The sequence below is a fragment of the Ovis aries genome, chromosome 14, assembly GCF_016772045.2.
Source record: "Ovis aries strain OAR_USU_Benz2616 breed Rambouillet chromosome 14, ARS-UI_Ramb_v3.0, whole genome shotgun sequence".
Classification (NCBI taxonomy): domain Eukaryota; kingdom Metazoa; phylum Chordata; class Mammalia; order Artiodactyla; family Bovidae; genus Ovis; species Ovis aries.
In genome coordinates, this window is record NC_056067.1 from 25,874,807 (window position 1) to 25,901,417 (window position 26,611).

Consider the following 26,611-nt stretch of genomic DNA (forward strand, 5'->3'; position numbering starts at 1 on the left):
AGGGCTAGAGCTGACCCCACTGCCGCAGGCAGCGCATTGCAGCTCTAGTGCCATGGGGGCCCTCTCCTGCCCCAGCCCCCACCCTCCATAGTACCGAGCGTCCTTCCTGCCCCCATTCCTTGCCCTTCACAGAACTGAGCTCCTTCTGCTCACCCACCCTACCCCGTAGCATTCATAGCACTGTGCAGCTCTCCTGCCCACATCACGCCCTCCGTAGCAGCCTGGGTCTTTCCTGCCCCAGCCTCTATCCTTCATTGCACCGGGCATCCTTCCTGCCCTGCTCCCTGCCCTTCATAGAACTGAGCTCCTTCTCCCAGCCCCCTCCATAGCACCGTGCACCCTTCCTGCCTCCTACCCTGCCCTCCAGAGCCAAGAGAGCATGGCCGGGGTTGGCGGGGGGGATGAGGCAGGGCCCCCCAGCAGGGACAGACAGCTATGGGGAGGGGTCTGCTCAGAAGTCTCTTGGGTGGAGCTGGATTGCTTCCTCAGAAATAGCAGCCTGAGAGAGGCACCCCCAAGGTCCACCCTGCCTGCCCTCTCTGAGCTTGACCTTGGGCAAGTCAGTGCTCCTTGGCCAGCCTCAGTTTCCTCCTCTGTGAGTGAACAGAAAGTACATGAAAAGTGTCTGGTCAGTGGTCAGTGAGCAGAAGTGCTACTGAAGGACAGGCCTGGGCCGTGCAGCGGCTGCGGTGGACCCAGAAGTGTGGCTCCCGGCGTGTGGCCTTGGGCCCCAGGGTTGGCACCACCAGTCCTTCCCTTTTGGAGATGGGGCCAGGCAGTGGTCCTCTCAGCCCTGACCCAAGAAGGCCGGTCACCTAAGGCTCCCCTTTCTTGTCGGAGGCAGAAACTTTGTTTCTCTCTGAATATGAGTGTACTCCACTAAAAGGTGGGGAAAAGCGCTGCTTCTGTCTCTCATAACACCTGGCACACAGTAGGTGCTCAGTCACATGGTGATTCTCCTTGACCTCAGCCCGACCTCCAACTCCCTGGGAGGGACCACCCACCTCCTGCAGTCCCCAAGACTCTCCCTGAGAGGGCAGGGCTGTTTATTCAGCATTGACAGACCCGCTGGGAGTCTGCCTGTGAGTGGCCAAGAGGGACCAATTCCCAGAAAGACCAGCCAGCAGGGCTCGGGGATGCGCCCACCAATGGCAGCCCCCTTTCTGGGGCCAGGTATCAGCTTATCTAGTTCTCCCTGAACCCCCATGAGATGGCTCAGAAAGAGGTGGTTGAAGCACAGAGAGGTGCGTGTCCCGCTCAGAGTCACACAGTAAGGGGCAGAGCGGGTCCTGAACCTGCAGCACTCAGCTCCTGCTTCCTGAAGGACTGATGACCTCGAGCAGCAAACCCAAGGGGGCTGACCCAGGAGGAGCCCAGAGCCGCCACTAGACACATGGTGTCTAGCCTGGCCCTGACCAAGGGAGGCCTTGGGGATCTCAGAGAGGCAGGAGCGAGAGCCTGGGGGTGGAAACAGGAACAGCTGTGGGGGTGGGCGGCTGGACTGGCTGGCATGGGGTCTTCACCGTGGATTCTAGGTGGGCTGAGGCCCTTTTGCAGGGTTCTGAGTCCAGGGGGAACATGATGAGGGTGGGACTCGATGGGGAAGGCAGAGCTGACCCAGAGGGGCTGCAGTGAGATGGGAAAAAATGGGCCTCACTGGACCCTGGAGGGCTGAGTGCTGCTGGGCTGGGGCGCCCCACTGGCTGGTTTGCGGAGGAGACTGGAATGTTCATGTGCAGCCCAGTTTATGTTGCCCCTGTGCTGAACACCCATGGGGAGAGATGTACTCTCTGGTCTGTCCCCTCCGGGGGCTGCTGGGGGTGATGAAAAGGGGATGCCTAGCCTATGAGGGGAGGGGTGAAGGTCCCACCATAGGCCCAGCAGCCCCCAGGCTGCTCCCCAGCCTCGTTTCCCAGAAGAGCCAGGAGTGAGGGGCTGCCCAGAGGGTCCAGCGCGGTCTCTCCCCTCCAGGAACATGACATCGAGACGCCTTACGGCCTTCTTCACGTGGTGATCCGGGGCTCCCCCAAGGGGAACCGCCCAGCTATCCTTACCTACCATGACGTGGGGCTCAACCGTAAGTGTGCCCTCCTCTGCCTAGGGTCTGCTGGAATAGTGAGGCCCCCTCCCTCCCCACAGGGCTGTGTGGATCCCCACTCACGCTTAGCTCTATGCCTCCAGCCATGTGGGTCTTGGTTTCCCCGCTGAACCATGAGGCTGATCATCACCTCTGCCTTGACCTGCCTCCCAGCATCCACGGGCCTCATGGGCCTCCCCATCCCCCCATCCCTTCCTCCCACTTCCCCGGTTCCTTGGCTCAGCCAGAGCTGAGAGCTGTGTCTTTGCAGACAAGCTGTGCTTCAACACCTTCTTCAATTTTGAGGACATGCAGGAGATCACCAAGCACTTCGTGGTGTGCCACGTGGATGCCCCCGGTCAGCAGGTGGGGGCGTCACAGTTTCCTCAGGGGTAGGTACCAGGAATGCCCCGCCCCCAGCTTTCTCTAGGCCCCCCTACCTCCAGCTGCCCCGGAACTGACTTCTTGCTCCACCTGCAGGTACCAGTTCCCCTCCATGGAGCAGCTGGCCGCCATGCTCCCCAGTGTGGTACAGCACTTTGGGTGAGTCCCTGCCCAGTCCCCCACCCCAGAGGTGCCCACCACCGCCACAGAGCCAGCAGCTTCGAGCTGAGGGCTCAGGGCTATGGCTAGGTCTGCACTGGATGGCCATCAAGGGGAAGGAAACCCCTGGAGTGACCAGCATGCTCTCTGTCAGGTTCAAGTACGTGATTGGCATTGGAGTGGGAGCCGGAGCATATGTGCTGGCCAAGTTTGCAGTAAGTCTACCCACCACCACCCCAGGCCCAGCTAATCCCAGGACTGGTCCCCCCAGGGGCAACCTGCAGGAACTTTCTGAGTTCTTTCTTCCTCTCCTCCTCCCTCTACTTCCTCTTCACTTAGAAAAGTCCTTTTTCCTTTCTTTCCTCCAAGGAAATTAACTTTTAAAAAAAGTTAATTTTTTCATACATTTCCTTAAAACACTATACTCCGTAAGTTGCTCAAACCATTATCCAAAACCAACAAGCTGTACAACTAATGAGCCACTAAGTAAGGATGATCTTAATTCCTCATTCACTAATTAGAGTAATACTTAAACATGAATGATTTTTTAACCAAAAATTACACTTACGTTAAGTTTTGAGGTTTAAAAAAGTCAGATTTCAGAAACATCATATCAGGCAGGAGGAGCCCACAAGCTTTCCATCTCTAAAAAGAAAACCTAATTTTTAGGACTCAAAGTATTTCTTTCTTCAAAACAAAGAACAAAACAAAAAACCTGACCAAGAATTTTCAGCTCCAGTTTTGACTGCAGTACTTAACCACCTTGTTGACTGTCAGTCATTCCCTGCTACCCCAGACAGCCTTGACATGACCGCAGTATGTATATATTACCATTTTCTCCTAACCACGGGCAGACAGTCGAAGGGAAAACTCCAGTCTCTTTTACAATGTCTAACACAGAACAGGCTTTGGAAAGCTCAGTTTCTTCACATCACTAGGGCTTTTTCTATGAAAGCAAAGAAACAGTATTTTATTGAGGATGTTTAGTTCTCAGTGTTGCAATAGAAACCTCTTCAAGTGAAAGTCACTCAGTCCTGTCCGACTCTGCGACCCCACGGGCTATACAGTCCATGGAATTCTCCAGGCCAGAATACTGGAGTGGGTAGCCTTTCCCTTCTCCAGGGGATCTTCTCCACCCAGGAATCGAATTGGGGTCTCCTGCATTGCGGACTGATTCTTTACCAACTGAGCTATAAGGGAACCTCTTCAAAGATATATTTAAAAGCTGAAAAACTGTTCTCAGCTGAAGGCACTTGGTCATCGATTGCACCTTGGAAGCCCTTACAGAACACGTCCTCCTCTTCAGACCCTTACCACCCTCCACGGCCCACGAGACAGGCAGGGTTGGAACTTTACAGTCCGTTTTCTAGTGGAAAGATAGGGGCTCCCTGCACCCCGTCCCGCCCCTCAAGTCCTGTCTCCCTGTCACGGCAGCTCATCTTCCCCGACCTGGTGGAGGGGCTGGTGCTGATGAACATCGACCCCAACGGCAAAGGCTGGATCGACTGGGCGGCCACCAAGGTGAGCGCGATCCACCAGGAGGGGGGCGGAGCAGGGGGCAGGCCGGAGCCGGAGGTGGGGCGGGGTGGAGCCAGGAGCGGAGCCGGGGGCGGGCCGGAGCCGGGGCGGAGGCGGAGCTGGAGCCGGGGGTCGTGCGAGGCGTCACTTACACTGGCTTCCGCCCGGCCTGCAGCTCTCCGGCCTGACCAGCACTTTACCCGACACGGTGCTATCCCACCTCTTCAGCCAGGTAAGGGTGTGCGGGACGACCTCATGCAGGAGTGGGGTGGCCGGGCTAGGAACCTCCCGAAGAGCCTGGTTGGGGTGGGGTGGGGCGGGGATCCGCAGTGGATGTAGCATCTGAGCTGAGCTGCCGCACCCCTGCCCTGTGGTGAGCCAGGAGACTGCGGCACCGAGGACTGGGAGGGGTTCCCTCGCCTCTGAAGGTCATGGGCTCCCCACGACAGTCTTGCTGCCTTCCTCTCCCCACCATCACTGGGGGTGGGGCAAGGGCTGCTCTGCGATGCCCACTCTGACGTCCCTGTCTGTGGCTCCCCTCTGTGGATGCCGCTCACCGCCCCCTTCCCCTCCTGCCGTCCCGGAATCCAGGAGGAGCTGGTGAGCAACACAGAGTTGGTGCAGAGCTACCGGCAGCAGATCTCGAATGTGGTGAACCAGGCCAACCTGCAGCTCTTCTGGAACATGTACAACAGGTATGGGCGGCCGGGGGGCCGGATGGCAGCACCGAGAGGGGAGGGCTCACATAGCTGGGGGATCCCTGATTCAGCCGTCCGAGGGAGGAGGCCAGTCGCTGGCCGGCTGGCAGAAGAGCAGACTATCCAGCCTCCGACAGGGGTGACTTCTTGCCCGGGGTCACACCCCTGGAGGGGCAGAGGGCGACCAGGGCTTGTCCACTCCTCCTCCACCCCTGGCATCGCTGGCAGGAGCAGTGGGGGATGTGGGCACCACCCCTGCCCCCACCACCCTGAGCCTCAGTGCTGACAGCCAGCCCAAAGTGGAGAGGAGGAGGGATGAAGTGCTCGGCGGAGCCCCTTGGGTTAGTCCTGCAGGGGAGTATCCTGCAGCTCCCACTGGCATGTCCTTCCTTCTCTTTTTTTCTACAAATATTTCTCGAGCCCCTGCTATGTGCATGGTGCTAGAGAAACACTGGAGAGGGAGAGGAGCCCCAGCCGGCCTCCCTCTAAGGCCCAGGACTCCCAGCACAATGGTGGTCACAGCCCGTGATGACAGCCAAATGGGAGGGCCCACCTGGCATGAGCTGGAGAGTCTGGGAAGAAGTCACATGCGGGAGGCCCTAAGGCCCTTAGGTCCCTGTCTCCCCATTTCACCAATGGCATCCGTGAGGATCTGTCTCACAGTCGAGACACCAGAGCGTGAGCCCCAAGTCTGGGACCAGCCCGGCACCTGGAGGGATGTTGGGCCGTAATTGCCATGTGGAGGGATTGGGTATGGCTGAAATATAGCAGGTCAGATTGGACATGCTCCAACACACTGCCCCGGGATCCCATCGTGGGATGCCCGCCTCTGCCTCCCCCTGCAGCCGCAGAGACCTAGATATTAACCGGCCTGGGACAGTGCCCAATGCCAAGACTCTCCGGTGAGTGGCCCTCCCCTTCCAGCCTACCTGGCCCTTGCACACACTGCCCCCCACCTTGCTCCGGTGCCCAGGCCAGACGGCCCTCTTCCTCTGTGCCTGCAGCTGCCCCGTGATGCTGGTGGTCGGGGATAACGCACCTGCTGAGGATGGCGTGGTGAGTGAGGATCGTGCCCAGGTGCGGGTGGGAGGCAAGGGTAAAGGGGTCACTGGCTCCTGGCCCGCAAGGCCAATCCTTGACCCAGCCCCTGGAAGCCTCGGGGTGGGCCCTGGCTGCCGGGCTCCTCATCCCATTTCCCCCCATCTTGCCATGCACTTCCGTGTGGAGCCACCCCATCCTTCAGGTGAGGGAAGCCTGGAGACAGGAGGGCCCTGGGGCCAGGATCAGGCCGCTTATTCCCTCTGCCCACCCCACAGCAGTGCAGCCCCTCTGCAGTCTCGACCCATTTTAGGCCCAGAGACTAAGATCTCCCTTTTCTCTAAAATCTGATTCATTGGTTATGAAATAATCTGTGAGCACAGGAGCACATACCCCATTACATCTGGGACCATGTGTCACCTCTCCTGTTGGAACTCTGACAGCAGGCAGCCTGGGGTTTTCATGTCCCCCTTAGCACAGAAAGCCGGGGTTCAGGAATGCCCAGGGAAGCCCCCCTGCCCAGTGTGCACCCAGACTGTGCCCGAGGGCCGGGGGAATGGGGTAGGGCTGTGCCTGCTGTCTTAACAGAGGCAGGGCCAGAGCTTCAGAGGCTTCAGGTCTCCTGCTGACCTTCGGCCCTCCCTCACCTTGACCTCTGACTCCTGGGGTCCCTGGTGCTTTCCCAGCCTCTCCTGTGGAGGTGGCCCTGGCTCCCTGTGAGGACTGGGCCCAGCCCCCACCCCACCAGCAGTGGTGAGTGGAACAGAGGGTCTCAGGCCCTCAGGAAGCTGCTTCCAGATCCCCAGGGCCTTGACCTTTCTGAAGGTGCCCAGGGAGGTGCTGGCTGGCCTGTGTCTGCCCCCTGCACTCCCTCCCTGTCTCCCAGCCCTGGGAGAGAACCTGCCTTAGCACCTGGGGCAGGGGGCGCCCCTGACACCCTCAGGTGCCTCACCATGCTGAAGCTGCTCCTTGTCCCCAGGTCGAGTGCAACTCCAAACTGGATCCAACCACCACGACCTTCCTGAAGGTGAGGCCTCCCCCTCCCCACCATGGGCCCCCCCGCAGGGAGGGGTCCCAGCCAAGGCGGGAGCAGGATGATGTGTCTGATCAGGGGACCTGCCCAGGTTTGCAAGGGACAGGCAAGGTGTGGTGGGAGGTGGCCCCTGTTCAGTTCACCCCCTCTTTTCCCTGCAGATGGCAGATTCCGGGGGTCTCCCCCAGGTCACACAGGTGAGACTCTTGGCCCTCCTCCCATCCCTTACCTGGCCCAGGGTGGGTGGGACCTCCCCCCTCCCCGAAGCCCAGGCCGCCAATCAGACCCTGTGCCTGTCCCTTGTCCTGCAGCCTGGGAAGCTGACTGAAGCCTTCAAATACTTCCTGCAAGGCATGGGCTACAGTAAGTGTACTCCTCCCACCACACCCCCGTGACTAGGGAGCAGGCAGCAGGTGGGCCTGTGAGCATGAGTCCTTTTCCAGGGCCGGATGTTGTGCCTGGGGACTTCTAGGGCATCTTCGCCTAGACTGTTAAGTTGGTGATGCCAGGCCGATCCCTGCCCTCCTGTGCCCTTGGAGAGGGAGGCTTTGGGGCACTGTTTTCATGGCAGGGCTGGGCCTGTTAGGTGGGGGGGGTTCTCCCAGCCCTAGGGGACCCAGGCCTGAGGCTGAATCCTGCCAGGGAAGCCTGCCTGGGGGTGAGTCATCCACACCATGCCCCCAGCTGGACCTCCAGCACCCGAGAAGGGCTGGGAAGGTGCTGGATGATGCGAGGGGCAGCAGAGAAGCGGGCCTGGAGTCTGGGAACTGGGGAAGGCACGGGAGGCCATCTGGATGTGAGGAGAGCTGAAAGCAGCCACGCCTGGGGGCAGTAGACCTGAAGACCCTGAGGTCATAGGGGCTGTGGGTGGGTGGAACCGGCTCCCTGCCGCCTCCAGCTTCCCCTCGTGCAGGGGTGAGGCCCTGCTCATGAGCCTCTCCCACATGCACACACGACCCTTCAGTGACACAGGCGTATCCCCTGAGTTCCTCCCATCTCCCCCTTATGCCTGGCTCTCCTCCTAGAAGCAGACTTCCTCTCCCTGAATTTGTTTTCTTCCCCCTCCACTTCAGTCTCTGGATCTTGTGTCTCCTTGGTAGGACAGGCCTATAGGGAAAGACCGGGGCGGGCGGGCGGGGGGGGGGGGGGGGGGGGGGGGGGGGGGGGGGGGGGGTCCAGCCAGGAATTGAACTCCTCCCGGCCTCCAGGGGACTGGGCCCCTTGCCAGCCTGTCTGGGGACAAGTGGGTCAACGAGAGGCCAAGCCCTACAGTGAGACCCGGCAGGGACACAGAGCTGTGGAGGTGCCTGGAGAACACGGCTGGGATGGGTGGGTAAGCGGTACTTGTCGGGGCCGGGACCTGTTCCCTGGGCCCTGGGAGGAATACCATCGTGCAGCTCAAGACCTGGGAAGATTTGAGAGATTATACAGGCCTCTATCCAGGGCTTCCCAGGCAGCTCAGTGGGAAAAAAATCCACCTACCATTGCAGGAGACCTGGGTCCGATCCCTGGGTCGGGAAGATCCCCTGGAGGAGGATATGGCAACTCGCTCCACTATTCTTGCCTGGAGAATCCCATGGTCAGGGGAGCCTGGCGGGCTACGGTCCACAGGGTCACAAAGAGTCGGACATGACTGAGCACGCACCCATGGGCCTCTATCCGCGGGGATACTGAGCCCAGCGGAGTGGTGAGGGTGCAGGAACGGGTTAGGTGTCCTCAAAGGCCTTATTGGCAGAGCCCCCAGGACTGCAGCCCGGGCTGGAGAAGCGGAGGCGGCTGAGTACCCCACCTGCTCTCTGGGCTCCTCAGGGCAGACTGACATCAGTGGCTCCTTCTGGGGCCGCTGCAGTAATGGGGGGCAGGAGGGGGGCCCCTGAGGCTCCAGCCCTGCCCCCAGCCTCTCTGTACCCTCCTCTCCTCTCCGACTCATCTCAACGCCCGGGCCTCGCCCGACCTCCTCTTCACCCGTGTTCTGTGTCTCCCCACCCCGCCCCCTGGCTCTGTCTTCTCTCTTAGTTGCATACTTGAAGGACCGAAGGCTGAGTGGAGGAGCAGGTAGCCCGCAGCCCCTCCCCTGATGCATGGATCCCCCGCCCGCCGCCATCGCCCGGGCCCCTCTGCTCCTCCCTCTATGCAGTGCTGCAGCCAAGCCGCATCTCGCCGCTTTTCTGTGGGCTCTATCCCATTTAGGGCTCCGGAGTGGCCAGGCTTTAGACCAGCCGTGCTTCTAGGTTCCCCGGGGCCCCATAGCTTCCAGAGCCCTGGCAGTTGGAGCCAGAACCTCCCAGAGGTGTCAGGCCTGGGGTCAGGGGCAAGCCACACCTGAGCTGGACAGGTGGCTGGCAGAGGTCAGGATGGAAGCGTTTGCTCCCTATGAGTTTATCTCACTTGTGTGACTCTCTGAATAATGGACTGAGGGCCGTCTGAGGCTACCCACCTTGCCCTTCTTTACAGAACTGATCTCCCCCCGCCCGGCCCCATTGTCCTCTTGAGGGAAGCAGAATTAGAAAGAACGTCCCATCCTTCCCCGGGCTCAAGGACACCTGGTCGGTCATCAGCTGCTGCCCTGTTGGGCCACAGCTCTGGCCCGCTCTTGTGAGGAGGGTCCTGCCAGCCCCTGTGGCCCCCGCCCCTTGGGCGCACTCCTTGTCGCTGGCGTTGCATGACCGTAGAGCCCTGGCTGCGGATGGGCCTCCGTGCCTTCGTCGGAAGAACGGGTCTCGCTGGCCGCTTTGCTTGCGTAAATCCTCCCTTCTCCCACGTGCCCGTGCCTGCCCCGCTGGCCTGTCCTCACCCCCGGTGCCCTTTCTGTCCGCAGTGCCCTCGGCCAGCATGACTCGTCTTGCCCGCTCTCGCACCGCGTCCCTCACCAGCGCCAGCTCGGTGGACGGTGGCCGCCCGCAGGCCTGCACCCACTCGGAGAGCAGCGAGGGGCTGGGCCAGGTCAATCACACCATGGAGGTGTCCTGTTGAAGCCCCAGGTCTCGCGAAGACGCCCACTCGCCCCCCCACCCACATCGACGTCCCATGGCCACCCTTTCGCGGCTCATTTCCCCTTGAGTTTATTTTTGTGAGGGCGAAGGGGAGGAAATGGGGTTACTTCTCTTTTGTTTAAAAAGAAGAGGGGATCCGTCTAGAAGCTGCTGCGGAACAGTCTCCAGATGGTTTGAGGGGCTCACTCCTCCCCACCTCATTCCCCTCATGCACCTCGTTAACTTGGCTGACTCAATCCCTCTCTTCCGACTCCCCAAGGCCCAGGCACAGTAAGGGCACCATTCCAGGGAGGGAAGCGGATTAGCTCAGGAAAGACTCAGAGTCCTCCTCTGACCAGGATCCAGGGTAACATCCTGGGCCAAAGAAAGCATGGGTTGACCCCCTGGGCCAGGCAGGTTTGAAGATGGGGAGGAGGTTTTGAGGTGGTGGGTGCTGGGCCAGCAGGAACATGGAGTCCAGCTCGTGCGCTGGCGTGAAAACCAGGAGCCAGCCCCTTTCCCCTGCAGCCCCAACACCAAGTCTGTTTCCGGTCTTAGCACCTATGACAATCGTCTGAACAGACGCCACAAGGGGGCGCCACTCCCAGGCAGCAGTTTAGCGGGTGCTCTCCTGGCAGGCCTGGTGCTGTAGGGCCAGGCAGGCAGGGGCTGAAGAGGGCTGCTTCGCCTGAAGAAGACAGAACACGGAGGACCTGGAGGGCAGGAACCCCACAGACTGTCCCTTCCAGCCCCACACTCGGCCACCTCCTGGCCCTGGCCCATTGCTGAGCCAAGGCCCCGAGGCAGAACGTCACCTGGTCCTCTGCCTCCATAGGGAGCTGACTGGGGCTGAGGTTAAAGGCTGGGATAGCCTTTGAGTGTTGGGTGCACTTCTGAGAACTTCATGGTGACTACTTTTGGAAGCCTGCAGACAGTGGCGGCTCAGAGTTCCCATAGAGTTCCCTCAGAGACCCCCCTTTGTGCCTCCAGGTTCCATGGAAGACAGCTCAGTCAGCAGCAGCGTGGCAAGGTCACTAGAAACGTTTCTAGAGAGAGTTCTCATCAAGCTCTGTCAGCGTTTCACGTGGGCATCACTGAGCACGCTCATGTGGAGAAAACTGTCCAAGGTAGCCCCACATCACCATCCTAGCCAGGTGGAGGAGGCCTAGGCTGGGGCTTGCTGGGTCCAGGGGTGGGAGGTAACGTTTCTGGAAGTGAACAAGGGCAAGGCAGAAGGGCAAGGCTCCCCACACACCCCAGCCCCTTCCTGTCACCTGAAGCCCAGCACTGTGCCATATACTTCCTATCCACCACCTTACCAGGTAGAATCTCCTGGCCCGGAAACCAGAAGCCATTTGTCTCTGAGCCTAAATCAATTGCCATAAGCCCCCAAATGAGCAAAGAGAAGAGGAGAGGGCAATGAAAAATGCAGGACTGTGGAGGCGGGTGGGTGCGTGTGGGGCTGAGGGGACGCCTGCATCCACATTTCCTCTGCACACGTCACCCCCTTCTATGCTCTTAAGCCATCACTCTACACTGCTCTAGAGCCCACTGGAGTGTTAGTCTGCCCCCAGTTCTGTTCACTCGCGTGCTTCCTCTGAATATCAAATGTGACTGTTTGAAAAGCTGGTAGAATTAATCCCTTACTGTAGATAGCGCTGTGAAACTTGGATTTCTTTTCTGTGTTCTTTCAGATGAGATATCTATAAATACCTATACATTATATATATATATGTATATTGGGTACCCCCGCGTGTGGCTTTCCATTGGAGGTTGTGTCTTCTTTGGTCAAAGTGAACTTTTAATGGAATTTATTATTTTCCTCTGTACAAAGTGAAGAGCCTACTCTTGTGTATTCTGGTGGCTGATGTCGTGAGACTTTGAGATGACAAAATGTAAAACAAAACCCCTTGTCAACATAGAAAGAGTTAACTGTGCTGAAAAACTAATAAAGTAATAAGAAGAATTTGAGTAGGATGATGCTGTGCCCATCGTGGGAAGCTTTGAAAGAGGAAGTATAAGCTGGTGAGGCTGGTGCTTCCTGGGTTTTAGGTAGGGTTGAACGTTTAGAACGAAGACAGGCATTTCCATCCGTCTCTGTATTTCCAGATCTTGTCACATTCCACAAGGTAGATATTAATTATCCTAGTTTCACAGCTGAGAAAACTGAATTTGCCCTAACAAGAGACCAAAGTGGGAGCTGAACCTTGGCAGTAATAGACTTCAAAACCCAGATCTGTAATCTCTGTATTTGCTGCCTTTAATTTCTTAAATTTAACGACATGCTATTTCCCCGTGTTTAACCACCATTTCTGATTCATTCACTATCCTGCCGTTTGTCAGTTACGAAAGAACCAAGTAAATAAAAGCAAACCCCTCCTTCTGCTCTGCAGAAGCAGGACAAGGTCTGTTCTAGTTTGGAGAGCCCCGCCCACTCCCCACGAAACTGCGCAAACCGCTCTATTCGCGCTCCCAGCCGATCTCTCGCGAGGCCTTCCCTTCGCATCCAGAAACCAGATTTTGCACTTCAACTGGGCTTTTACCTCTGCTGTCAGAGACCTAAGCGGGAAAACGTTGTGCCTGGCTCAGACCACGCTCAAGGCGGCAAAAGGACACGCCTTCATGCACCCAACCGCACGTTTTCTAAACCCAGCTGCGGACACTTGGCCTCAAAGATGTTTTCAGCGGGGATGATATCAGTTCAGTTCAGTCGCCCAGTCGTGTCCGTCTCTTTGCGACCCCATGGACTGCAGCACGCCAGGCCTCCCTGTCCATCGCCAACTCCCGGAGCCTACTCAAACCCATGTCCATTGAGTCGGTGATGCTATCCAACCATCTCATCCTCTGTCGTCCCCTTCTCCTCCCGCCTTCAATCTTTCCCAGCATCAGGGTCTTTTCCAATGAGTCAGTTCTTCCCATCAGGTGGCCAAAGCACTGGAGTTTCAGCTTCAGCATCAGTCCTTCCAATGAATATTCAGGAATGATTTCCTTAGGATGGACTGGTTGGAACTCCTTGCAGTCCAAGGGACTCTCAAGAGTCTTCTCCAGCACATTTCAAAAGCTGCTGCTGCTAAGTCGCTTCAGTCGTGTCCGACTCTGTGCTGAGTGCAAATCCTTGCCTGTCTTCCGAGCGAAGGCGAAATGAACGTCACGTGGTCCGGGGCGGGGACATAGGGCCCGCCCTCGAAAGTCCAGCCCCCGGACGCCGGAAGCGCCGGTGCGGCTCTACAGACGCGGGAGGCTCCGTGCCCTCGGACCATGGCGACGCAGGCGAAGCGCCGGCGGGTAAGTCACGGCGGGCGGCGGCGGTGCACCCCTTTCCACCGCGCCACGCCACTCTCCCGCCCTCCTGGCGCGCGCGCTCTGCGCCGTGCCGCGAGTCACTCGCCGCTCTTCGCGTCCCCTCCCCAAGCCCGGGCCTTCCTCCGCGCGCGCGCCCCCGTCTTCTCCGCCCCCATCGAGCTCTCCCGGGCGGGGCCGCGCCACTGCGCTTGCCTGTCTTAGGTGGCCGGGCCTGCGGGCAGCGACGAAGACCCGGCCCCGGTGGCCAGCTTCCTGAGCTGGTGCCAGCGGGTGGGACTGGAGCTGAGTCCCAAGGTGAGAGGGGACCTGGGGGAGGTGGGTGCAGCGGGGAAGCGGGCGTGGGCCAGCTCTGAGCTGCCATTCTCTCTGCTCAGGTGGCGGTGAGCCGGCAGGGCACGGTGGCCGGCTACGGCATGGTTGCCCGGGAGAGCGTGCAGCCCGGTGAACTGCTGTTCGCGGTGCCGCGGGCCGCGCTCCTGTCGCAGCACACCTGCTCCATCAGCGGCGTGCTGGAACGAGGTGGGCACGCCGACAGGGGTGGAGAGATGCTGAGTTGGGCCCGCGGGGTCCCTAATCTTCGTGTCTCCCCCAGAGCGAGGCGCGCTGCAGAGCCAGTCGGGCTGGGTGCCGCTGCTGCTGGCGCTACTCCACGAGATGCAGGCCCCGGCCTCGCTCTGGCGCCCCTACTTTGCGCTCTGGCCCGAGCTGGGCCGCTTGGAGCATCCCATGTTCTGGTGAGAGCCGTAGGAGGGGCTGGGGAGCGCCAACACCGTACGTTGCCTGGCTCGAACCGCTTGCCCTTGGGACACGGGTGCCAAGCGCTAGTCTCGGTAGATTGGGTGAAGAACCTGGGTGGGGGTGTCACTGCAGGCCAGAGGAGGAGCGCCGGCGATTGCTGCAGGGCACAGGCGTACCTGAGGCCGTGGAGAAGGATTTGGCCAACATCCGCAGCGAGTATTATTCCATTGTGCTGCCCTTCATGGACGCCCACGCCGATCTTTTCAGCCCCAGGGTCCGATCTCTGGAACTCTACCGCCAGCTCGTGGCTCTTGTGATGGCCTACAGGTCAGTGAGTAGAGCCTTGCAAAGGACTCTCTTCTTTAGAACTCTGTTGAGTGACCAGAAGGGAAAGAACAGTGAGCCCCACCCCAACACTGGGCTTTAGCCAAGTTCTTTCTGTGGCAGCTTTCAGGAACCACTGGAGGAAGAGGAGGATGAAAAGGAGCCAAACTCTCCTTTGATGGTGCCTGCTGCAGACATACTAAACCATTTAGCCAATCACAATGCCAATCTAGAATACTCTCCAGTGAGTGGATCCCTCCCAGTTCTTGTTTCTGTGCCTTGATGCTTGGGCATTTGAATCGAACCAATGTCTTCTTCATGCTGGCCTGGCAGTTGAGCCAAATGGGCTCAGTTCTCCTCATGCTAGAAATGAGTAGGTGAAATTAGTTCCTCCGCTATGTATTCTGCTTGCATATTACAGTGAAGTTCTCTGAACACTAAAGCCCTCAAAGAAAGTTGGGGTTAATCCTCTGCTAAACCTGTGCCATCGTTGTTTTGGTGCTTTAGGTCTGTTCTGTGCAGTGCCAATGAGCTGAGATTGTCAGGGATCTGGAACAGCCATAGCGTCAGTACTTTTCAGAAGAGGGGATGTTCCTAAGAAAGGGTTCAAGATGATACCAGGACTGTGTTTATATCTATTTGCTAAGTGGAAAGTTGCAAGAAAAGATGTAAGTTTACAGAGTTAAAAGTTAGGAAATGGCTGTTATTTTTAAAACCTTGTCTCCATTTGCTGTTCCTACTTTGATCTGGGTTGTGGTTTTGTTGGCTTTTTTTTTTTTAACAGAGCTGCGCGTATCTTAGTTACCCAACCAGGGATTGAGTCCTAACCTCTGAACCGCCAGTGAATTTCCTTTGATCTGGGTTTTTTTTTTTGGCTGCACTGTGCGGCACATGGTATCTTAGTTCCCCAAGCAGGGATGGAACCCACACCTTGCTGCAGTGGAAGCTTGGAGCCTTAACCACTAAGACCACCAGGAAATCCTTAGTTCATTTTTTAAAGCTAGCAACTTTTTGAAGTGCTTGAGATGACTGAGCAGAGGTTTCACCTACTAAAGCATTGGGCTGTTTAGACTTTTACAAGCCTCATTTGTTTTATTCTACAGCGCAGGATCTTAACTAATAGTAGCATGTTGGTAGGTACAGCATCAGTCTCATCGCTGAACTATACCCGTTGGAGGAACTATACTTTCCTAGGAGCGAAGTCATATTCTTAGGGGTGGCCCGGAAAGGGCTTGACCCCAGCTTCTGAACCCTTCCACCCCAGACTTGTCTTCGGATGGTGGCCATTCAGCCCATTCCTAAAGGCCATGAGATCTTCAACACTTACGGGCAAATGGCTAACTGGCAACTGATTCACATGTATGGTTTTGCTGAACCATATCCTGACAACACCAACGACACAGCTGACATTCAGATGGTGACTGTTCGTGAAGCCGCGTTACAGGGTGAGTGGTTTAGCTCACGCTGGTGTATGTGTCTATCCTTGCCCCCTTTTTGTGGACTAAGGAGAAATGAGGTTTTGGGTTTACCAAGACTTTCACACCGGTACTTTTCTATCTATAGGAACAAAAGTTGAAGCTGAAAGGCTCCTACTGTATGAACGCTGGGATTTCTTATGCAAATTGGAGATGGTAGGGGAAGAGGGAGCCTTCGTGATTGGGCGTGAAGAGGTACTGACTGAAGAGGAACTGGCCGCTACACTCAAGGTAAATGCTCAAAATGAGTATTTAGAGCTAGATGAGAGGAAAGGTGGCCTGGACAGAGTACACGCAAATGCTGCCGGGATAGGCCAGCTTCTCTGAATCAGTTTCAGAAACATGCAAGTATTATATCCTACTTCAAAGGGCCCCATGGTTGCTTCTAGGTACTGTGCATGTCTGCTGAGGAGTTCAGAGAGTTTAAAGACCGGAATGGATGGGAAGATGATAAAACCAAAGAAGACAGCCTGACAATCACAGACATCCCCAAACTCAAAGCATCATGGAGACAGCTTCTTCGGGACAGTGTTTTGTTGACCCTGCAAACCTATGCCACAGACTTGAAAACTGAGCAAGATTTACTCAGCAACAAGGAGGTCTATGCGGCACTTAGCTGGAGGGAACAGCAAGCCTTACAGGTGCGTTACGGTCAGAAGATGATTCTACACCGGCTGTTGGAGCTGACACGTTAGCAGGCTCCCTTCTGCCTGAAGGAGTATCCCGAAGAGGAACTTCATGCTAAGCTATTATGCACTGATGCTTGGAAAAAAGTAAAATTTGGATCTTCTGCTTTGTGTTTTGTACTAATACCAAAAGGAAAAGTAGCAAAATTGTTAACAAAATAGGATGAACTCCAAGGTAAGAGTGACAGCTGAAGGATCAGGAGCAGTAGACTTGTGAATTGCTGCTGTTGCTAACACTGATAAACTTTGTAACTGTTTTGTTACCAAGTTTGAACCAAAGCAGAAATGTGACAGTGACACATTTTGTTGCCATCTAGCATTTAATGACACAGAGCTTGAAAGTAGACCTGGTAGGTCCATCTTGAGCGGCCTCTTTCCTTTTTACAAAACTTCCTATTGGAGGATTGAGTAAGCTGTTACTGGAACTCTGAGCAGTTATTTTAATTCCTTAGCAGCCTAAGATACCAGTGACATACAAGCCCCCATGTAAGATTTCTATTTATCTTGTATATATTTCAAGTGGGATAAATATAAAATATGTACCTACTCCTATTCCTTTTCTTTTAAAAATTATATCAAAATGCTATGAAGGTCTATTTTTTAAAACTGGCATTTTGAATTTAACCACAGAAACCTGGTGCAGTTAACTTTTAGAAAGGAAAAGGAAAACACTACACAGAAATCACTTCCTTATTTAAAGATGCTACATTGGGAGTGGAAAAACCTGGCATTCAGCAAAAGTTGGTGTTCCCCAATGGGAAGGCTGGGTGGTCCACTTTCCTCCTCACCACCAGCACTGGCTGCTACTGAGAAAGGCACAGTGGACTCGTGTGTGTCATAACTTTAATGTTTGACTACAGTATGCATACACATACAAGAAGTAGGGAGGCTAAAGTCCAGGAACTAGAAAGGCTACAAAATACAACACATGGACCAATACACTTACAAAACATTCAAAATCCTTATAAAAGGGGCTGTATTGGTCCTTTTGACTTGGTTGTTGAACTCAGCCTATATGGCCATTCATTGGGATAATGGGGAAGGGCAATTCATACTATTTGGCTCCTTTCTGCACAATTTCTGTAATATGAGATGGGGGAGCTTTAGGCCTGTTTTGGCTTCCCTTTATAAAAAGTGTCTCACAGGGCCCAAGAGGGTGTGTTCTCCAGCAGGAAAGAGAAAATGATGCTTTCCCAGCAGCAAGCTGTAGATGTGGGGAAGAGGTAAAATAAAAAACCCATGGGATCTCAAATGTGAACTCTGCACATGTTCCTAGCATATCAGATTCTACACATCCACATTTTTTAAAAACAACTGGGTGATTTTCAAGGTCCCTGTCCGTGTATTTTTTTTTTTTAAGTTACACAATATTTAAACTGGCTTTCTTGCTATTCTTTGGGACACCTGGAATGTCAGAAGAAATGGTGCTGTGCCCCACCCCCACTCCACCCCCAGACAAGTGCATGGCATCAGCAGCTCCTTCCATTATAAATTGGGCAGGTACCAGTTTACCTACTTGCCTTGAACACATTTTGCACAAACCCAAGAAGTTTCAGACAAAGGTTTTCTCTTTCATATATTTACACAAGTTCAAAATGATATTCACAGCATCTTCTAAATTTTGGCCAAGAGTCAAAAAAATGCATTTAAACTTTGGAACGTGTCCACATAGACAGGTAGCTGACCCAAACAGTAATTGGGGCAGATACCCAAGAACCAAAGGGCCGGGAAAGTCAGGAAGAGCTGAAAGGATCTTCAGCCAGTTTATGAACTTGGTACAGTGGGACCTCCAGGCAGACACATTTACAACAGAGATGTGGTTCCATCTAACTGGCACCTGTCCCTTCCATTACTTGCTGAGCCTGCTTTTGTCCCATGCAGCACTGTGCGACGGACTGGAATAACCTGAAGAATGAAAACAAGTACAAGCTAGTGAGAAAAATTCAGGCGTGATGAAACCTTGTGTCTTACTAATTTTGGCTACTACTCCCTTCTTAATTACCCACCCAAGCTGAAGCCATCAAATGATTATTTCTCCTGTCTTAAGACTGAAACAATGAAAAGAATTACTTTTGACTCACTTTTCAATTTCTGGGGCACAGTGTACAAATTCATGGTTCCAGAATTTAAATGCTGGATTTTTAATCAGCTCAATGAAGGTAATAAGAAGACCCCAAGGATGTGGCCTATTTACAATCAACCGTTCCAAAAGAACCCTGGAGAATGGAAGAAAAAGTTGATCAATGCACAGGAAAACACCAGATCATGACCACTTCTCCATTAGCTTTAGAAAAGGAAGGTGGATATACAGAATAGTTAGCATAAATAGATCCTAGAATTAGGTTTGAACCCCACCTCTTCCCTACTGAGCCTAGAACACTAAGGTAAATAGATAACAGATTACATGGCACAGAGAAGATAATCACTTAATACATACTCAAATAAGAAAGTTAATACTACTAGTACACATGTAAACTGGGGGTGATGATTCTTCTGAATGGCAGTCAGTATTGGCTTAAATATTCACATCCTTTGACCTAACCAACTGTACTTCTAAATTTATCCTAAAGACGTAATAAAGCACAGGAACAAATACGTGAGTACAAGGATGTTCACTGATGCTTTATATATAATCACTAAAAGGACTTTTATCATCTGAACATCTAATAATAAAATACTAATTTTTAGTATATAAAACTAAGGAATATTAATACCTAGAAGCTAATAATAGGTTAAGGGGTAGGTTTAACAAGTCTAGTCCAGTGCTTTAAGTTTGCCTGTATCTCTCTCACTAGGATGTACCCATTTCCTAATCTGCAAATGCTATGCATAGTCCAAGCAATCTGCAATAGATGCCTAACTATTGTTAGTAAAACACAAGTATGATCCTGTTATTTCTCCTGCTTAAAACCTTACAACCTACAGGTAATAAAGACAAGTTTAAGCTCTTCAACATGAACTTTGAAAGGCCTGATGCTTCAGGACTCAGGTTAAATATGCTGACAACAACACTTGAAAAAAATCCCTAATCCATAAAAATAATGGTACCTTGTGTTGAAAACTACTTTTTGGTTTCAACAATGATTAGTAATTCTGTTTGTGTGTGTGGGTTTTTTTTTTTTTTTTTTGGTGCCCATCAGACTAATTTTCAGGAGGGCAGGAACAAAGTCCTTTTGTTCACAACTATTTAACACATGGACTTCTCAGGTGGTTCAACTGTGAAGAATCTGCCTGCCTGTGCAGATGCAAGAGATGTGGGTTCCATTCTTGGGTTGGGACGATCTCCTGGAGAAGGAAAGGCTATCCACTCCAGTATTCTTGTCTGGAGAATCCCAGTATTTGTCCAGTGTTATTGTCTGGACAAAGCAGCCTAGTGGGCTACAGATAGGGTCTCAAAGAATCAGACATGCCTGAACACGCAATTATTTAACACAGATACTCAGTGAACATGGAATGCATAGGAAAAACGCTCAGAATTCATAATAAAAGGGAAGAGATTCCATTTAGAAACTCCAAAAAACAGACTTCTGTCTTACCTTGTGATCTGTTCTTGAATAGCTTCAGTGTTGGCCTCTGCAAAAAGGTACAGCATGGTACAGCTGAAGTAGTGAGTGTGGCTGTTTGGGTACCGCAGCTGATTTGCAATTGCATTCAAGAAGAGATACCGACCTAGAAATTAAGACAGCTTAGCGAGAATTTGTTCTTCAAAGGCGGAATCATTCTGACTGGCTAGGGTCTGGATTTCTGATAAAGGCTCTCATGTTATCCTTTAGTTTCAACCAGTGGGACTTGGACCCCCAAAGAGTTTTCATTTCTGTGGGTTTTACTTCACTATTTTCCACATTAAAAATTTTTTTAGTTGAAAACTATTTTGAGAACTATTGCATATTAACATGTAAATAAAAAATTTAAGTATTTCTCCCCAAAAAACTTTATTATTATAGAGTGTCAATGTTTTACATTCTGCTGGATTCTCATTTCTGCCCTTTTGTTCAGTCTGTTCCAGTATGGTATTTCATTCATGTAGCCTCTGGAAACCTTCACTGTACACTAGTAACAAAATGAGTGAGTGAAAAAAAGCAAATGTTTCATTATGAAAATAGTTTTGACCTCACAGTCCCTCTATAAGGGATAACCTTATACCTTGGTAAAGGGATAACCTTTACCTTGGGGATAACCCACCAAGGGTTCCCAGTCTCTACTTTGAAACTGGCATCATCTTAACTGGATTTGGTTGTCTGTGTCTGCTTGGTATTACTCACAGCTTCAACACTGCCTTGGAGACTACCCTCTTTTTTTGCTGTTGGGCTCTGGATGCAGTGGTATTCACCTGTGTTAAATCTTTTATTTTTAAGCTATCTCAGACCCTCCCCCCAACCACAAATATGCAAGTAGTATATACTTAAAATTAGCCTCTCAAGGATCCATAGTGGAGTTAAAAAGCCAAGACAAGCAGGACTGTATAGATGGTCACCACCTACGTGGGTCTCTATTAAAATGAATACAGAACACCACAAGATGTAGTTCAAGCAAGCGAGATACAGCCTGCACCAGAAATTATAATGTGAACATTTTGCAAAGCAGATAGGGGGAGTCCTATTCATTAATCTTTCTTTACACATGGAATATGTAACATACTGCCTGGCAAAGAGGCACCAATAACGCTGGAATAAAAAGCAGGCTAGCAAAACAAGTGAGCCTATATTTAAAGAGAGGCTAGTAAAAAAGAATGTTTATTTTCACACTAAAAAAAAAATAACAATACACTCGTATATACTGAAATATTAACTGATGTGGTAAGGATTATGGATGGTTTTTTACCCCCTTTATGCTTTTCTGTGTTTTCTGCATTGAACAGATACTACTAAATTAAAATAATCAGCCAAACCTATAATCATATTGACAGAAAATTCTCTATTGTGGCTTAAAGTATTTTTAGGACCAGACTATGACCAAATACACAGGAAACTTGACTCGTGAGAACTGGCTGGCTCCACTCACCTTCAGTGTCCAAATCCACAGCCAGGTTCTGGAAGATGTCCATGTGAGCTGAGTGCGTGATGGTGCTCATCGAAGGTGTGCTGCCCTTGTTGTGGATGTGTGCAATGGCCTGAGTCCCTACATAGAGCACCAGTGCATTAATGAGCTGGAGGTTGTAGCGATTACCAGGCTCATTGGATACCTAAGTGAACAAAACAGAAAGCTCCTGACTTACTGGCACCGATAGTTCTAAGAATCCTTTTTATGACTTTCAGAGAAAAGCTGAACTGCTCCCAATATTCTGTGTGACTTAAATTTTAGAAATTTGCTTTGATTTTGTATGGTTATGTAACAAATACACAGATGCTCAAGGAGAGTACGTCAATAAAAGAGATATGATTTCCCTTGGGAAACCAAAGCTTAAACAGTTACCAGCACAAAAATAAAGTTTATAAAGTCAAAATATGCATTATCTCACTTATTTAAAAAAAAACTGAAGAGGGGAAAAAAGATGTGGTTTCTTGGTATGGGAAGACTGAAAAAATAATACAGCGTCAATCATTTTCTATACAGCAAACTGAATCAGAATCCATTTTAGAAGAGTCTTATTAGAGTATGAGAGCGATTATCAGCAATCTAGTCTTACAGAAAACCAGTCCATTCCCTGGCTGCCTCTTCCAAGATTATGCTATAGATGTATAAGATAAATATATGCACTTATGCTAAAATGTATAATATAATCTCATCCAACCATTAAAAATGACAATGTGCTTTAACCTTTAAAGCAGGCTGAAATGAGACCATGCATAGGACTAACTATGCATATAAAGTATTTTCTATGAAAGACACAACTAAGAATTTCAGTCAAACCAATTAACCTGTAGGTTGCTGCGCAGATCAGACAGGAAAGTGACGGGTGATCGAGTTTTAAGATAGGAATCCAAATCCTTTTTGAACTGAGGTGGCATCACTCCAGTAAAATTGGTGAGAATCCGGGGAGCGATGTTAATTTCACTCAACATATCCACCTGCCACAAACAAATACAAGAATCACAATCAGAAGCATTTGTAGGGCCTTAATAGCAAACTGTCTCTATGTTAGAAAGTTGTTTATATAAAATTTTGTCTTGAAGAGTATTCAATCGTTTAAAAACATTTTATTGAAATACAGCAATTTATAATGTGTTAATTTCTGTTACACAGCAAAGTGTTATTAATTAGAAGAAATAGATTACTCAAAGGTACCTATATACAAAATGATAGTAACTTCTCATTCTATACTATTTTATCCTTCTTACAATAAGGCACAATAGGTATCTTTTGTAGAAATCTAGTTTAAAATACAGAATGAGATTCTTTGCTCACCAAGAGCCCTACTCTTTGAAAAGATATCTCAGCAAAGTAAGACACCATATTCTCTACTGTAAAAAAAAAATTTCCACGTGACAGAAGAGTAAAAAATACATAAAAATTACAGTAGCCATGTAAGGGTGGTATGATCTTAAAAACAGTCCCTTCTCACTTTTCTTCTGACAGTTTAAACAAAATGCAAGTACACACCTATGAAATGTGGCATTACTAGTGTCTACTCTGCAGTGCTGTGCCGCTAGGGCCACCCAACAAATGACTGGCCCAATACCTAGGTGGAGGTTCTGTAAATACAGCTGAATTTAACATCAAAACTGAAAACAGCAACTAGACAAATACTGTGAACCAATATCCAGCAGCAGTCTCATACTTTATCAGGTTTAATAACATAACTGCTTCCCCCCAAAGAGCATCGTTCTGTAACAGGTAACTTGTAGGTATGTGTGTGCTGGGGGCAGCATATACCTCTCTTAGCAGAGAAAGGATTAAAATACTAACATACAACTTTCTTTTCCTTAAACTATTTAGAACTTTACCTTCAGATTAGGAGTGAATGGGTCTGGGAGCCTCATGTTTCTTGGGAAGGCACTCAGGATCAGATTTCTTAGCTGGATACAATTAGGTGGGATCACGTCACAGAATCCATAATGGTAATCACAAAGGAACTCGGGAAAATCATGCAAAAGAACTAGCAGCACCCTTAAAGTGCCCTATTTTTCAAAAACAAGAAAAACATTGGCTGTTTCCACATTAAGTAAGAAAACAAGAGTAACATTTTTACTATTATAAATATAACTGAAGGGAGGGGAAAAAAGGCAAAACTAGGTACCCAGAGTTTATAAAAAATACAACTTACCAAAACCCAAACAAAAAAGAAAATCTGAATAGCCCTTTATAATAAAGAAGTTAAATATTTGTTAAAACTCTTTCCTCAAAGAAACTCTAGGGCTGGCTTTACTACTAAATCCTTACAAATATTTAAGGAAAAATTAATACTATTCAGTCTTAATACAAAAAGATTATTTTCCAACCCCTTCAATAAAAGTAGCATAACTTTGATCCCAAGATGACATGAAAACTAAAAAAAAAATCCTAAAGTCAAAATGGAAATCAGTGATACATCACAACCAAATGATCCACAAATGAATGCAATGGCAGTTTAACAATCTGAAAATTAATGGACTAATAACATTCACAAAAAAACACATGACCCTGGGTTCAAGAAAGCATCCAATAAAATTCAATACTCATTTTAATGATTTTTAAAACTATCAGTAAATTATGATTAAAAGGGCATTTCCTTAACCAGAAAATGGTACCTACAAAACTACAGATTGATAAAAACATTATACAACTTCACAAAAACATCAATATCTGGGAATAAGTCTAAGGAAAGTAAAATTAAAGACCTAACAACTAAATGGAGATACACATGGGTTGAAAGGTTCCATATTATTAAGGCATCTATTTTCTCCAAGTTGATCTACATATTCTGTGAAATCTCAATCTAAATCCCAGGAAGTGTTACAAGTGAAGCTAATTGCAAAGTTTTATGGGACTGCAAATGATACAGAATAGCCAAAATAGAGTACAAGAAAGCAAAGTTGAACAAGATTTTGCTCTACCTGATTACTCTACCTTTACAGTAAGTCTTACCATTAAGACCTTTTGATCCTGGGCTAAGAACAGATCAACAGATAAACTAGAGAGATGCCCATACACAGTCAACTAGATCATACAGGTACTAAATCAACTGGTCAGTTTGACTACACTGAATTTAAAGCATCCATCCCTCAAAAAACACATTACTTTTAAGGGAGTGAAAAGGCAAGCTACAGGAATAGGAGATGTCTGAATATACATCATCAAATGGCTTACATGCAGAATACATAAGAATCCTAAAAAAGAAGAAAAACCCAGATAATCCCAAAGGGATATGAGCAGAAGGATGGAAGAGGTACATCATCAAAGGCGGATACCCAACTGGCCAATCTACACACAAAAATCTTATTAAGAAATCAAGGAAATGCAAATTAAATCCACAATGAGATCCTTCTGCGCAACTGCCAAAATGACTAAACTGAAAAACAGACAATTTCAAGTATGTTAAGTATGGGGAGAAACAGTCTAATGCGATTCTGGAAGAGTTAACTGGTGCACACAATGATATATGAACATCAAGCACTGGTTATACAAATTATGTTCAACTTTTGCACTTTTCTGAATATGTGTTATACTTTAAAAGCTTAATAAAACCAAAATTAGCCCTCATATACTGCCAGCTGAAGTATTTTTCAAGTGTTTTAAACTGCTTTGAGTGTTAGGTTTTAATTATTCTAATTTTACAACTTCAAATTAATTACCTTGTAGAGGATTTGCATAGGTTTGGTGAGTTCCACATTTCTAAGGAAAGGCGCTAAATATTTGAATAAATCAATCAGTAACTGTGCATACATAGGCCATCCCTGAAAGAAAGAAACATATGGGTCATAATTACACTCAGCTGCTGTCCTGCCACCAAAAAGGTTGCCCAAGCAACTACACTGTGACTATTATTTTCTTCATAAACCTCTTAAAGACTGACTGGCATGAAAAAGGAGTAAGCAAAATAATGCAGATAATGGGAAATGATATTTGAAACAAACTGGCTCCAGAAATTCCAGGATATATAGGTCCTTCTGCCTGCACCAAATAGGGGAAGGATGTTTCAGCCAGAACACAAATCACCCAGCCAACTAAGAAACTCACATGTTTTCTTAATTTCTTCAAGTCCTGGATCTCAACTATTTATTTTTCCCACGTTCAATTCCTCAACTCTTAGCAAATAACCTCATTCAATTTACAACATGAATCCTTTATTTTCATCCAAATTTGGCCTGCTTACCATATTCCAGTTATACCAATTATGTGCACTTTGGGTAGATTTTATTCAGTATTGTTCTTCCTCCTGGAACGCACTTATTCACCAAATACCAAATCCATTTAAGGATTATTTCACCTTTTTTTTTAACCAAACACATAGCAGTCACATTTGTCTTCTGAAGGGTCAATCAAAGGTACTTCCTTAGACTCATCTGCCATTTAATTGCAAGATGAGAGAGAAACGTTATCATATAACTGTGTTTATTCACAATTATATGAAAAACTCATCTCAAATTTTATCTTAATTCTTCAAATATAGTAGAGACCAGTGGTCCTCAACCCTGAATGTATGAGTCTTTAGTATTTAGAGTAAGAACTTGTAAAAGTGGCAGGTTCCCGAGTTCCATTACTCAAGTTTTATAGAACTGTCTACAGAGGAGCTTTAGGGTCTCAACATTTTTTGGAAAATCCCTTACAAGGCCGACATAAGGTGACTCATGACAACTTGGAGAAGCCATACGCTAATCATTGAGGAATGGCTTTCAGGTCAAGTACCTGTTATGCCTCTCCCATGACCTGACTCTACATTAAATGTAAGGACTCCCAACTAAGCCTGAGAGAACTACAGTGACCACTGAATGACTAAGAGTGCTAATAAGTCCCAGGTAGTTACAGTCTTCATCTGTAGGAGATAAACTGCAGCCACACCTTCTGCTGTGGCGTGTGTGCCAGCATTCTTGCAATAAATATCCGATGGGAGATCAGTTCAAGCCAAGCATACACAAAGCCAGGAGCTTTGGTAGGCCTCAAAATGTGGAATGTGTTGCTGAAAGAAGAAAACCTTAGTCAGAAGCACAATCCAACTTAAAGTTTAAAAAAAAAAAAAAAAAAAAGACTAGAAGTAGACAATATGCAAGCTGCATGGTGAATCAACATGCTTCTAACCCAGAGTTCTTCTCAAATTTTATGACACTAAAACAGCAATCCTTGATAATA

At 49.7% G+C, this 26,611-nt stretch overlaps 3 protein-coding genes across 24 annotated transcripts in view; 2 read left to right on the forward strand and 1 right to left on the reverse strand.

Annotated features, from left to right (window-relative positions):
* Window positions 1–11,845, forward strand: part of NDRG4 (NDRG family member 4) — a 43,111-nt gene extending 31,266 nt beyond the window's left edge. For 6 of the 9 annotated variants that reach the window (XM_042231741.1, XM_027977900.3, XM_060398364.1 and 3 more), the window contains 14 exons: window positions 1,972–2,077; window positions 2,349–2,469; window positions 2,558–2,620; window positions 2,775–2,835; window positions 4,055–4,141; window positions 4,314–4,370; window positions 4,730–4,833; window positions 5,682–5,738; window positions 5,841–5,892; window positions 6,854–6,901; window positions 7,069–7,104; window positions 7,219–7,270; window positions 8,924–8,962; window positions 9,726–11,845. In XM_042231741.1, the coding sequence (XP_042087675.1) occupies window positions 1,972–2,077; window positions 2,349–2,469; window positions 2,558–2,620; window positions 2,775–2,835; window positions 4,055–4,141; window positions 4,314–4,370; window positions 4,730–4,833; window positions 5,682–5,738; window positions 5,841–5,892; window positions 6,854–6,901; window positions 7,069–7,104; window positions 7,219–7,270; window positions 8,924–8,962; window positions 9,726–9,880 (1,038 nt within the window). In that variant the 3' untranslated portion in view covers window positions 9,881–11,845. The remainder of the gene's footprint in view (window positions 1–1,971; window positions 2,078–2,348; window positions 2,470–2,557; window positions 2,621–2,774; window positions 2,836–4,054; window positions 4,142–4,313; window positions 4,371–4,729; window positions 4,834–5,681; window positions 5,739–5,840; window positions 5,893–6,853; window positions 6,902–7,068; window positions 7,105–7,218; window positions 7,271–8,923; window positions 8,963–9,725) is intronic. The other 3 variants (XM_060398363.1, XM_027977899.2, XM_027977902.2) reach the window with 1 other exon arrangement.
* A 1,269-nt stretch (window positions 11,846–13,114) lies between these two features.
* SETD6 (SET domain containing 6, protein lysine methyltransferase) lies at window positions 13,115–21,848 on the forward strand. The gene is made up of 9 exons (XM_027977905.2): window positions 13,115–13,164; window positions 13,384–13,476; window positions 13,557–13,701; window positions 13,775–13,916; window positions 14,053–14,247; window positions 14,368–14,488; window positions 15,509–15,689; window positions 15,808–15,950; window positions 16,109–21,848. Exons 1-9 carry the CDS (start codon window positions 13,138–13,140, stop codon window positions 16,412–16,414), a joined length of 1,353 nt encoding a protein of 450 aa, XP_027833706.2. The 5' UTR covers window positions 13,115–13,137; the 3' UTR covers window positions 16,415–21,848.
* Window positions 17,969–26,611, reverse strand: part of CNOT1 (CCR4-NOT transcription complex subunit 1) — an 83,855-nt gene continuing 75,212 nt past the window's right edge. For all 14 annotated transcript variants that reach the window (XM_060398360.1, XM_060398356.1, XM_060398361.1 and 11 more), the window contains 8 exons: window positions 26,324–26,441; window positions 25,117–25,218; window positions 23,290–23,463; window positions 22,264–22,413; window positions 21,407–21,587; window positions 19,942–20,074; window positions 18,487–18,621; window positions 17,969–18,310 (listed from right to left, as the gene is read on the reverse strand). In XM_060398360.1, coding sequence (XP_060254343.1) covers window positions 18,232–18,310; window positions 18,487–18,621; window positions 19,942–20,074; window positions 21,407–21,587; window positions 22,264–22,413; window positions 23,290–23,463; window positions 25,117–25,218; window positions 26,324–26,441 — 1,072 coding nt within the window. In that variant the 3' untranslated portion in view covers window positions 17,969–18,231. The remainder of the gene's footprint in view (window positions 18,311–18,486; window positions 18,622–19,941; window positions 20,075–21,406; window positions 21,588–22,263; window positions 22,414–23,289; window positions 23,464–25,116; window positions 25,219–26,323; window positions 26,442–26,611) is intronic.

Bases quoted from the DNA above. Each gene is read 5' to 3' on its own strand.
- SETD6 (XM_027977905.2), top strand. From the start codon at position 13,138: ATGGCGACGCAGGCGAAGCGCCGGCGG. The intron at 13,477-13,556 runs GTGAGAGGGGAC...CTCTCTGCTCAG, and splicing joins GACTGGAGCTGAGTCCCAAG to GTGGCGGTGAGCCGGCAGGG. The intron at 14,248-14,367 runs GTCAGTGAGTAG...TTTCTGTGGCAG, and splicing joins GCTCTTGTGATGGCCTACAG to CTTTCAGGAACCACTGGAGG.